Below are 13,832 nucleotides of genomic sequence, written 5' to 3'. Positions count from 1 at the left end.
ATGTGCCATCACTATAAGGGATTAGAGTATACTAAACTTTACATCTTGTATTGGCTACACTAATGTGATGTAGAGGCGGTTCGTTTAACTATTATATGTGATGCACGTTTTTTGAGGGATGGTTAATGAAAGTGTTCCAAAATACGACATTAATTTCTTGATAACCTAATATTTTTCAAAAATAAAAATATTGGAACCTGTAATGTTTATCATATTTTACAGAAAGAACCACCACCAAATTAATAGTGTGAATCAGTTGGTATTAGCATTTATGTTTCCTATTTTCTGACATCTGAGATTTTTGACACTCCTTCACAGATGTCATCCAATACTGTAATGGTAACTGGAGGCACTCAGACAATTAGTGATATTATCAAATTGTGTAGCATGTGTCTGGTTGTATTCTGATCTCAGATTCAGGATTTCCAACATTGTGCTCCTGTCACTTCAGCTGAGTCTGCCCCATTTGGTAATGTTTCACCTCTGTTATTTCCATAAGTGATTTTGCTTCTAGTTCCCTCTACCCATTGAGGATCGGGTATATCTACCTTTATCCTTCACTGTCACAGATATGCGTTTTTTGTTTTCTCTTTCTCCAGTTAATTTTTGCTGAAGCTCAGGTTTCCTTATTGCATGAGTCTCCACCACTTGAATTTCCTCTTTTTTCTTTTTATCTATCTCTCTCCATCTAATAGTTTTACAACTTCATCATTCATTCTTATGTTTTCTCTTCTACTGGGGAAACATGCAAATACTCATTTTCCACCATTACCTAGATTTTCATTCATTTTTATCCCATTGAACCTGATTTCTTTATTTCTTGGATATACTTCATCAGGTTGCCTTACTTTCTGATGATTGCTTCTCTCTGAGCCCTCTGTCTTGCACCCTTTCTTTGTGATGATGTTTATTGGTTTGTTTCTTCTACTTTGGTACACCTCATCAGCAGTCATCTCTGCTCACTTTGATTTCCTACCTGTGGTACTAGGTAGCACCACCGACTTTCTCATCATATTTGGCCAAATGTTTCTTGTCCTCTTGTTATCATCCCAGCCCCCCACTCTCTGATGTCACCCCTTAACTCTGTTCATGTGAGAGCTTTACACTCTCACTGTATACTCCTGTGTACTTTCTTTGCTACAACCTGTTGGGTTCCCCAGTTGCATTCTCTGTGATTTTTTTTTTCTGTCCTTCTATTCTTCACATCACCTTTTTCAATTCCCATGAGAAGATTCCTCTACTCCACTGAGGTTTTACATTCGTTCTTTTGTTATTCCAATGAAAATAGGTGGTTAATGGCCAATCAACAGTTTGTCCTGCTTGATCCATCTTTGGTCTTCCCTTGGTTCCTGAATGGATGATTTTCTTCCACTGTGCAGTAGATACTTTCTCCAGTGGTATATGACATGGTTCAATGCCTCATATATTGCTTATCCCAAATTTGTCCATTCACCTCTTTGCTTCTTTCAGTCCATCCAAAATAGTCAAACATTTGATTCTCAGCCCTTCTCCTCAAGTTTGCTTTGCCCCTCATCTATTTTCTTTGCACCTGGTGACCTTTTGCTTGGGTATTTTATTCTTGAGGCCTTTTGTTCCATTAATCTATAGACACTTGGCCTCTACTTGCCCCTTCCATTGTGACTTCCTGTCTCCTTTGGGAGTCGTGTTGTTTTAGGTGGATGTTTCAGTTTTCTGATTTAGACTCAACCCCCATCCAATCCTGTATCTCATTCACTTGGCATTCTTTCTCTTTTCATATGCATGGCATGCTCAACCTATCTCTTTTTGTCTTTGCAATATGAAGCTCTCGATACTAAAGGTTTCATGTCTTCTTCATTTCTAGCATGAGTAGATTTCTTTCTTTTGGGTCTTCCTTTCCTCTTGATTCCTTTATTCTTCTTGGTTGTACCAATACTTATCACCTTCAATAGTTTCTGACATATCAATGCAGGTATATCCCCCTCATGATCATGGTGGCTCATTCCATCCTACATGCCCCCAGATGCCACTTTTCCCCTATCCAGACCTGAATCTGTTGGGAGCCCTCCAGGACTCTGAAGTAAGTTGGTAGGCTCATTATATTTACATATGTGAGTTACTATATCAAGGGAGAATACTGCACAAGTAGCACATTGTGTTGTTTTGTGCTTGACAATGGCCATTCCTATATGCTAACCTTTTCATCATTACCTCTGTTACAGTGGAGTGCAGTTCTAGATGCCTGATCCATTTCCCTTATCTGGTCTTCAGATACCCTTGAGATGGTTGCTGCTTTGCAGGTTTGCCATCATCCTTTTCTCATCTCTTTGGTCTTGTCATGAACCATTCAGACACCTCCTCTGTTGTTTCCAACATAGTGGCATTCTAACTGTGGACTTTTTTTTGGGCCTATGATCACCACATTCAGTTGTTGGCCTATCATATCTTGTGAGCTCAGACCCAGTTAAATCTGTCCACCCCTACTTAGTGTCTGCTGTTGGGATACAGTTTTTCCAGAAGACTCATTTAGCAGTGTCTTTATATATTTCATCTTCTATGTCGTTCTGCATTTGTGAAAGAAATATAAAAATGACAGCACCAAGTGTGAGCCTGCATCTGTACCGAACTCACACTTGCTGTCTTTATTTATGGTAATTGGTTGCAGTGTGGGACATAATTCCAACTTATTGTACCTGATGACATGGTCCGTGCACCTCTAGTATTTTCCCTTATGCAAATTCCTCCCTCTGTTTTTTCTAGTAAGGTACAGGAGAATTCTTGCTTCCCCAATCCTTAGCCACTGAAGAAGTTGATTTGGAGAGTTCTTCATTGGGTGGTGCAATCCCACTGTTACAAGACCAAATAGGTGTGGGGTGTTGTACAAGACATCCCATTACATTATGAACCAAGCCATTCCTGGTGGGTTTACCTTGGGTTATAGACCTGGGCTGCTTCTATCTGCATCTAGTAACTGTGATATCTAAAGCAAGTATTTCACTTATGTAGAATAGCCTGACTTAGCCCTAGCCACATTACATACTCGTTCTTATCTGCCTACATGTGAAATAATGGCTGATTGAGCATTCTTACATTCTGCCCACACAGCAACACTTTAGCATCATACAAAACTGTTTTATTCTACCTCCTCTCATAATAACAAATACCACAATAACATTGGGTGAAGAGTATTCCCTGCTTGAGATGGATACAGTCTCTCACCAATATCTGCTCCACTAGGCGACCTTCACCTCATGGGTGTCCAACTCCATATTGACATTGTTTTCAGAATAGAGATCATCTTTGTAATTTCTTTCTTTGCACTGGCCTTTCGACCATATTCAGTGTGAGATTCTAGCTTTTTTGTTCTACAAAGAGGTTAGTAACGTTTCTAAAGTTTTCTTTTCCTTACCTGAAAATGTATTTTAGATAGTTACTCATCTCTCTACACATTCTCAAACCCTTCCTCACCACTTCAGGTGCATTTCCTTTGAATCATCAAGAATGAGCTTTTGTTCAAATGCTAGTGGTCCTGAAGATTACAGTGCATGGAGATTGTGTCACCTTCCTATTGATGGAGAGCTATAGTCTGATGATGATGATTACATCATAGGCTGGTAGAATATATTTTGACACATATAGGGGTTGGAGATTTGTTCAAGGTTTGATGCATGTGCAAGAATTTACACAGCGGTGTGCACGAGATAAGAGCTCTTTATTTTGGAGGAAGGTGATGGAATCTGTCTGAAATACATTGTGATTTAAGGAAAATGTTAACTTTAATTTTCAGTGTTATGAATTTACATCATCTTAATCATCTTATAGGGAAGCAAAATATTAAGATAAAGCAATGCGGGTATCATGAGTTTATATCAGAATACAAAGTAAAACATTAAATAACCCAAATATGATTCTATTTCAGGGTGAATTCATACATAAAAATACTTTGAAGTATTTTGAAAATAAAAAGCTTCGATATGTATGGAATCCAGAAAGAGAAGAATTTGTGAGACTGAGAGGTCTAGAGATGAATGTTCCGTGCTCCAAACTTTTAACTAGCAAAGGGATTTCTTCTAAAGATCAAATTCTGAGGTAAAATTTATAACAGCAAATACTTCATCTAAGAACCTGTCTTGAACTGTATCATCTTAAAACTTATAAATGTGTGGCATATCTTCCACTACTTGAATTGAACAGAAATATATAAAGTAATATATAATACTTACATACTTGGGTATACTACATTTTTAAGAATATAAGTGATATAATTCTAGTGGTATGGTACATAATTGATATCACTGTATGAATGATAAGTAACAAATAAATATATCTGACACCTTATGAATGTTAGATAGTAAATGTGTATTACTATATAATAGTTGAAAAAAACCCACTAGCTTTGGAACTGTTGACAGAAGCTATGCCCACTTTCTACACAGAGTTGTAATTTATCAGCCAATTATATTTATTTGAGCCAGATGTTTACAACCAATAGAAAGAACACAATTTAAAATTGGCATGAAGATTTTCATAGAAAACTAGTCAAACTGCTCTTGACATTGTTTCCACTTTTGTCCTCAATAGCACTTAGCATTTTTTACATGTAAAAATATGTTAGTTAGATAGACAGTTAAATTGTATTTAGGTTTTAGATTTATATTTTAGTTAATTATATGTTATTTATGTTTTAAGATGCATATTTTAAAGGTTTAATCATTTTTTTTAATATAACCCAACTACTACTTAATTTGTGAGGGCTAGTATGGTAAGTGAGTGTGACAGCATTCTGCTGAAGGGTAATAGTATCTCTGTTGATGATATGATAATATTGGTCAGGGATGCCATTGGCATGTGTCATAATAGATAATAACGGTAAAGGACAGGAAAGAAAAATAAAACATTAAAAATAAATTATATCTGAAAATGTAAAGACATACAATTGAGACTATAACCAAAAGAAGATTTTTAAGATTATTAGACAAAAAATTAAAAGGTATGTACATTTTTCCTCTATCTTAATTTTGAACATTTCATTGTTCTATACATTGATGGTAATAAACACAGTTAGTAATATGGTCGAAAAAGTGAAAAATAACATAAACATTTATGTAAAAAAACTTGAAATTCATTCAGGAGGTTCTAAGGGTTATGCAAATGAAATTTGAACACTATTAAATGGAAAAATATTTTTAAGCTTGACATGAAAATCACCTTGCACTCTAACTATTCAGTTTGAATGCAAATAACTACAATAAATAATGAATTTATTGGAAATAATTAATTAAAGTAAACTTATTCTTTACATATAAAACACTTGTAATCTTTAACAAAATCTTGCCAGTTTTTATGAAGATACGATAAGAAAGCTCAGAGTTATTGTAAATTATATATATATATATATATATATATATATATATATATGTGTATATCATTCTCCATACGAGCAAGTGCCATAGAGCTAAGCAAAGCAAAATAAACAAATAAGGTTTGAAAGAGATGAGTCTGACATACTTGAGGTAATTGAAAGGAAATTCCAAACTAATCTGAGATAACAGAACCAGTGGTTCTTATCAGCAGAGCATAGACACAACTTAGTTAGTAATAATTAACGAATGTTTATGAAACTAGAGACACATCTAGCAGCCATATGACAATACTGCACATCATGGCCATGAGAGCTTAGCATTATAAAAAATTAAGGAAAAATTATTGAAACCACCATGAAGAAATAAGCATCTCATGCTAAGTGAACCTGTCAATGACTTGGTGATTATTATACTTGAGATAAAAGATAACCAATCAGGAACTGAGGATCACGTGTGATAATTATGGTTTCAAAAGTGCGATAGAACCTTCGATAACAGCGCAACCATACCATTTACTGAACGTATATCGCCCCAGTGTTCTGAGAAATGGTCAGTCTGCTCCTTTGAATCTCCTTCTAGTGGACCTTTGGATCTCTACCATGACAGTCTTATAATCAATAGAGAACATTCATTGCACTAACTCCTTGGAAGTTGAATTGCTATGTCCAGTATAGTCGAATAATGTAGTTAGATGAGCATATATTATGATTTAAATTGTACTAAGAGTAGAAATTATTGAATACTTGATAGGATTAATAGATGATAAAACTGAAATGTTGAGAAGTTTAGTGGAAGACATGTTATTTAAATATTTCTTATAGAGTGAGATATCATGGAGAGTTGAAAGAGAATCCAGTGAATTGATAACTTATTGGCTATAATTGAGATGTTAATGCAGACACTGAAGAGTCTAATAAGTGAGCATGTGGCTTTAGAAGGAAAGCATTTTTAAATTTATTTCAATGTAGATAACTTTCTGAATTTGTTTAATTAAATGCATTGTGTATTCCAAAACATACTTACCTCTGCTGACACTTAGAGCCATTGCTCAACCTCCAGGGTTTCTTCTTTGCCCATCCCAGCATTTTTTAAATTTTTTTTCTTGCTTGCTTCAGTCTCTCATACCTCACTCAATTGCCTTTGGTGATTATTGTTTTGTGATTATTTACACCTATATCAGTGCACCCTCTATCATGGTACTGCATATAAGCACCTCATTCAGATAATTTTACAACTTTTTCTCAACAAAGCATTTTGATACAGGTTTCTCTAAAGCAGTGCTGCAATAGTTAATGTCCTTTGTTGCAATTTTTGCTTTGCCTAGTTTATTTCCGTACACTTAATTATATTTAATAATTCTAAAAAAAAAAATCCTTTTGTTTATATGACACGCTGTTATCAGGCATGAATTCCTGGGTTACTGTTTCCAGCACGGAGGCTAATCAGACCTCCCCTATTCCACCTCTGTTATCTAGCATCTCTCAACATATATTCGGCCTGGGAGTGTCTCTCCAGGGGATACTCTGCTACGCCTTGGACTTGCCTTCACTTACGCCTATTTGCCTCACCATCATACGTATATATACGGGAATATTTATATGTAATTTTTTGTTTAATTAATTAATTAATTATTATTACTTCTTCTTCGCCCATACGGCTCATTATTCCACTGACCATTAATTGAAATTTAACCTTATGCCACAAGCAGGGGTGAAGGAGGATTGTTTAATCTTTGAGCACCCTTGATTAGTAATTATTTCTTAGGAGATAATTATTTTAAAATCAAAATAACTGCCAAGAACAACTCTCCAGAGAACCCAAAACATTCTGAAGAGGCCAATTTGGATCTGCCATCTCCTGCTCCCATTCTTCAGTCTTGGGGCTTTCCCTGGTTGCTTTTGAGTGTACTCCTTCTTTGCTGGTGGAAAGATCTGAAGGTGACTACTTAGTGTTTGCTTCTTCACTTGATATTGCTATTAATGCTTGTGTGACCAATGGATCAAGAACTTTGATCCACTGTATTATCCAGCCTCCTTACTCAGGAGCAACATTTTAGATCTCGTGTGGTGGTTGGTTGGATCGGAAGAATACTACAATAGGTGTTCATATATCACCCCCTCGTCCCAAGATTAATCTTTTCACAGATACCTTATTTCAGGGATGGGGTGTGTATATCAACGGTCAGGAATTCCAAGGTCTATGGACGGATGATGAATTTTCCTTCCATATCAATATTTTAGAAAATCTTTCTGTCCAATGAGTAATGGCTCAAGGTCTATCTCTGTTCAAGGGAAAATTCGTCATGGTTCATTCTAACAATTCCAATTCCATAACAGGACATTTCCTGTCAAGGGGCCACTTGTCCTCTGAACCTTTGTTTTTGAAGTTTGGATGTTTTCTACAGGGCTCACTCTCATCATATCAGCCTCCTAGCTTACCATGTTCTGGAGGTAATGAATTTTATAGTAGATCATCTGTATTGACTCCACTGAATTCTCTCAGCAGAATGGATGCAACATCACGAAGTTTTCCGGTGGATTTGCTCTCAGTTTGGGACTCCACTGAATTCTCTCAGCAGAATGGATGCAACATCACGAAGTTTTCCGGTGGATTTGCTCTCAGTTTGGGACTCCACTGAATTCTCTCAGCAGAATGGATGCAACATCACGAAGTTTTCCGGTGGATTTGCTCTCATTTCGGGACTCCACTGAATTCTCTCAGCAGAATGGATGCAACATCACGAAGTTTTCCGGTGGATTTGCTCTCAGTTTGGGACTCCACTGAATTCTCTCAGCAGAATGGATGCAACATCACGAAGTTTTCGGTGGATTTGCTCTCAGTTTGGGACTCCACTGAATTCTCTCAGCAGAATGGATGCAACATCACGAAGTTTTCCGGTGGATTTGCTCTCAGTTTGGGACTCCACTGATCGATACATTTGCTACTCGTTGGAACTCTCAACTGCAGGCATTTTGATCCCTGGTACCTCATCCTCAGGCTTTGGTGATAGATACATTGAGTCAAGACTGAACAGGATTGCACCTCTATGCCTCCCCCCCCCCCAATTCATCTGTTACTCAGAGTTCTGGCTATGGTTTGATCTATTTCTTGTTGGTAGCCTCAGATTGGCCAGCCCAACCATGGTTTCCTCTTCTTAAGCATCTTCAAGAGTGTCCACCTCTGCCATTTCCTCTTTGGCAACCTCGATTGGACATTCTACACCCAGACATTCCAAAACTCAAATTTCATGCATGGAAATTGTGGTCCTTTGCATGGCATCGGGGTTTGACGTCTAAAGTTGGCTTGTATTTGTCTCAATCTCTCAACATACCCACAATGGCCATTTATCAATGGAAATGGCACACTTATTGCCAATGGTGTTTCATGAGGAAATTAATCCCATTTCACCCAAATGTGCCAACCATATCTTGTGTTTTGATCTGGCTTTTTGATAAAGATCTAGCTCCGTCTAATATCACTTTATATAAGACAGCTTTATCAACTAATTTTTGGTATTCTCCAGGGCTATCTGGTCTAATCAAATTGTTTCATGTCCTTCGTCCCAAAAGGCTTTTTTAATTACCTAAGTGGGATATTAAGGTGATATAACATGCTTTGTCTCGACATCCATTCGAGCCTTTAGCCTTATGTACTATGTATTACCTTTTACTTTAAAGTGTATTTTTTTTGCGGCTTGCTTGTGAATATCATAGGTCGGAGTTGTTTGAACTGCATGTGAACATGATTCTTTATCACTCTACTTATGTCTTGCTATACCCAGATAGGTTTTTCCTTCCAAAGACTCTGGCAGCCAGGGAAGGGGATATATCCTCACCATTTCGTTTACCGGCTATTTCTTACCTCTACGACCACTCTGATACCGATTATTTGTTGTGTCCCGTCAGGTCTTTTGAGGTATTATGTGGCTTGCATTAACTTATTTTGAGGTGCTAGAAATCATCTGTATATTCATTGGGATCCTTCAGTTTTCCATAATTTATTCCCAATTACCTTGATGAGGTGGGTTTGCAAATTGATCGATATTGCCTATTCTGGACTATCTTTACAGATGAGGAAACTTATGTGAGTCATGTCTCATCAGACTTGTCACATTTCTATGTCTTCAGCTGCCCAATTAATTGCCTGCTGGAAGACATTGTGCAGGCTGGTATGTGGACTTGTCCCAATACTTTTCTCTCACATTATTTACACGAACTGACAGTTTCTTCTTGTTAGGGTTTTCACCTATCCCCTGTGGCCATTTTGACCTCATCTGCTAGATTATGAGGAGTGGTGAGTATTTTTCTTTACTCCTCTTGTCTTTTTACTTTATGGGGTCCCCTATCTCTTTTTTTTTTCCACTGGATCCCATTCTGTGGAGAGTGTTACCCAGACAGGTGTGCTTTTATCAATCCAATTCTGCACTAGTAACCACTATTTCACTATACTTACTACCAGCTGTAACAGGCTCTGTAGAAATGAGGTGTTCCATAAGAACACCTAGGATGGTATTACCATACTATGCTGGACTGCCACTCATGGATTATCCTGAGTAAAGCTTAAGGGGATCCTGCCGATCATCAGATTGAATAAATCAGGGCTGATTTTCAATTTGCATTTACATATTTAGGGAACTTGGTTCACCTATTGCACTATTTCCAGAGCACTTTTCTTCAGGACTCTCCAACATGCATTACCCCCCCCCGATTCTACTAGTCTTTTCCTACAGAGTGTAAGAGTGAATTCCTCCATTCTCGGAGAAGAGGGCAGAGTTGGGGACCCTCCTACTCGGGTCCCTGGATGTTTTTTCCCAGATGTTGATAGGGGAAACACCAGCCTCCTAGGTAGCCTACTTGTAATACCAGTTCAGATTGGAAGCTCGGCTATTGATTGAGGTGTTCATGGCCCTTCTTTTTGATCAGTATCGGTTCAGTACACTGTTCATAGAAGGGGTTCCATTATTTCTTCATAATTCCAAACATCCTGAGTCCTAAGTTGAGCACAGTTGTTCCATGTCCTTTCCATAATTTTGGGGGCAAGTGGAATGCTCCTTACCCATTTGCTTGGGGAGTGAGGATGAATGTTCATAATTTCAGACCAGATGTGTTTTGTTCCTTTGAATGAGTAAGGCAAAGAAGATCCCATCATTCTGAGCCTGGAGTGTTGCCTTTAGGTGAAGAAGGTTTATCTGCTTTGGTGTTGTTTACTTTCTCATCATGATTTTGGATGGTTTGGAACACATCACTCTATGACTACAGGTTAGATTTAATCAACAGTATTAAAGATATATATGTAACCTTGCACTCCAAGTGTCCTAGCCACCAGTGTGGGAAATATAGGGCCATGGTCCCAATATCCCACATTGGTGGCTAGGACCAACCAGATAGCTGAGGCTGGCCTATAGTGATAATCATTCATGTACATTTCCACCCTTGATACAGGAACTAGGTTTAGGGTGAAGAACATACCTGTTCTGGATGTAGTGTGGTTGTCCCAACTTGGATACCTGTCTTATCTTGGCACACCCGTATCTATGCAAATGCTTTCTCAATGGATAATGCCCTCACTGGCCCCTCCACCTTCTCGATGTTGGATTCTAGCTATGAGTGTCAGTGAAGGTAAGTATGTTTTATAAGTTAATATTTTTCTAAATTGAAAATGAATTTACAGTCTGCAGATACTTTCCCACTGTTCCTCCTTGCTAAGATTCAATGTTAGATCCTTTCTGGTGTTAGAGACTGGGGGGTGGTGTAAGTCTTGAAAAAGTGATAAAATTATTCGAATGAGGTGCTTATATACAGTTCCAGGATAGAGGGTGCATTGATGTAGGTGGAGAGTGTCACGAGACGAATATCACTGCGGGCAGTTAAGTGAGGTATAAAAGTCCGGAGTAAGCAAGAAAAAATCAGACCAATGCTTAGATGGGCAAATAAGAAAACCTGGAGGTCGAGCGATAGCTACAAGTGTAAAAAGAGGTAAGTATTATTGGAAATACATTTTCAGTTTAGGAAAATGTTAACTTATGTTATCTAGTCTTTGAAAGAATTTCTATATTCTGAATACAAATATCTTCAAGTGATCTTAGACATGACTGCATAATTTGGGATTGAATAAATTCTATTTGTAAGTTGTGTTAAGTCAAACCTAAATAACTGCCACAAAAACACCTGTTACACTACTAATAAAGAATTTACCTTTTATTGGACCAAAAATCATTGGATATTGTGATTTTTACTTTTAATGTATTAGTACAATGTACCTGAAAAGAAATTATACAGAGATTATCTTTAAATGTTGAGATTACGTGGAATAGGTGCAGTGCTTGTTATGGTGACTTGATGGATTTTTTTTTGTTATTTGAGTGACATTGATAGCAAAAATCTAGTTATCAAAATCTACATTATCTTTCGGTGACATTGATAGCAAAAATCTAGTTATCAAAATCTACATTATCTTTCGGTGACATTGATAGCAAAAATCTGGTTATCAAAATCTACATTATCTTTCAGTGACATTGATAGCAAAAATGTAGTTACCAAAATTTACACTTGCCAGTCCCTTTGAAGTTGACTTTCTTCTTTTTGAAACTTGTCAGTTCCTGCTAAATGACTTTAGCATTATTTAAGTTTTTCAGACATGATTATTGAGTAGGTTCACATATCAGCTTTAATTTTGTTTTTTAATAACCATACTTCCCAACCAGCCATTTTTTTTTCAAGATTATTTTAACCAATCCTTATTGTGAAGGTGGGACCACACCTTTTTTATCTATTTCTTAAAATGTATCTTTTGTATGTAACTAATCTCAATTCAGTGTAAAAGCTCTTTTATCCTCATGTGTGAAACTTCCGGAGTATCTGAAAAATGTGATCTGAAAATTCCTAAAGTATAAAATACCTTCAACTACTAATTTGCAGTGATTTCAGGTGTACAAACTGTATAAAAAATTATATCAACCCCTAGTCTAATAACAATGGTTTAAACCTAAATAAAAACATTAATATAAAAAATATACTACGTAAGACTTTATATAAAGGGCATTTATCAAGTGGGTGATCAAAAACAGTTCTCTACCAACTATCCCACAGTAAAGTATTTTTAACTGGAAATTTTTTTATGTGGTGTAGTAGGTCAACAACTTAGTTTTAACCACATTAATAATTAGAAATAAAAAGAGCTGTTGGATAAAATTACTTATAAAAATCATGAACCACATTAATAATTAGAAATAAAAAGAGCTGTTGGATAAAATTACTTATAAAAATTCATGAACCACATTAATAATTAGAAATAAAAGAGCTGTTGGATAAAATTACTTATAAAAATCATGAACCACATTAATAATTAGAAATAAAAAGAGCTGTTGGATAAAATTACTTATAAAAATCATGAAAAAAACCTCAAAATTTTCGACTTACAACTGTAGGTACAACCAACAGTGTATGAATAGTATGTAACAAAGACTGGGGTATATAATGTTATTTAATGCTGTATAACAGCTTAGTAACACAAATTCTGTGTGATATCTAATAGTCTATAATAAATATCTAGATATATGAAACATTATTACCATTAAGTAATGAAAACAAGTGTATGATATGTAAAAGGTATCTAGGTATCTGATATTGCATGAGTTGTGACATAAGTGTGCTTTATATGAGAAATCTTTGTTACCTGAATGTACCATTTCTTCTTTAAGCTAAGAAAGGGAAACTGTTTAAGTTCACCAAAATCTTCAGAAATGTGGGCTTACAAACTTTCAGATACACTAAAATCTACTGATATTATTTCATGTTCTAGTTATGCACTGTCAAGGTATGTGTCCCACTTAGGTATTTTTGGATATTTCTCATAGGCGATTACTACTTAAAATCTAATTTTGGTGCTTCAGCAGCTTTGTTACGTTTAGTTTTAGAAATGCCTTATGGTTAAACTTTCTTTCTTTCATTTGAGACAACCAGTGATGTGGGTAGTTCCTGCATTCTTAGAAAACGTAACTGTTTTTGTGTATATATATAACATCATATTTTCTTAGTTTATAACAGAAATTACTTTTCCAATATATCTTGCAGCTAGATCATTTTCTACACTCATCTATTTCTGATTTGCTATTGTAAAGATTGATTTCACTTTGTGATCAGCGTTTTTCTGCAGATCAGTTAAGTCAGTTTTCAGATTCTGTTCTGTTCTCGAGTTAGTTACTACCCTGATTTGTGGATAATCTTTGAATATCACAATTGATATCCTAAGTGCTCTCTTAGAGATTAAACATCCCTCATCCCAAAAGAAAGAAGTTCCACATTTGAAGAATATTAGTGTAGGATATCAGACCTCATCTGTTGTGACTTGCCTACTTTTTATGTCTTGCCTGTTTTCAGGTGTTGGTAATGTAAAACTATAAGGAACTCAAACTGGTGTATTTACGTGTTTTACACTCACAAAAAAGAAACCTATAATTCTATAGGTATTTGAAGAACTTGTAGCATTCCG

At 36.2% G+C, this 13,832-nt stretch overlaps 1 protein-coding gene across 1 annotated transcript in view; it reads left to right on the top strand.

Moving 5' to 3' along the window:
• Positions 1–13,832, top strand: part of LOC106469103 (probable cation-transporting ATPase 13A3) — a 114,797-nt gene that overhangs the window by 2,436 nt on the left and 98,529 nt on the right. Inside the window, 1 exon segment of the mRNA XM_022397526.1 lies at positions 3,899–4,068. Within this exon segment, the coding sequence (XP_022253234.1) occupies positions 3,899–4,068 (170 nt within the window).

Source organism: Limulus polyphemus, unplaced genomic scaffold (genome assembly GCF_000517525.1).
Source record: "Limulus polyphemus unplaced genomic scaffold, Limulus_polyphemus-2.1.2 Scaffold3305, whole genome shotgun sequence".
Classification (NCBI taxonomy): Eukaryota; Metazoa; Arthropoda; class Merostomata; order Xiphosura; family Limulidae; genus Limulus; species Limulus polyphemus.
The sequence above is the reverse complement of the archived record's forward strand: the minus strand, read 5'-3'. Positions and strand labels throughout refer to the sequence as shown.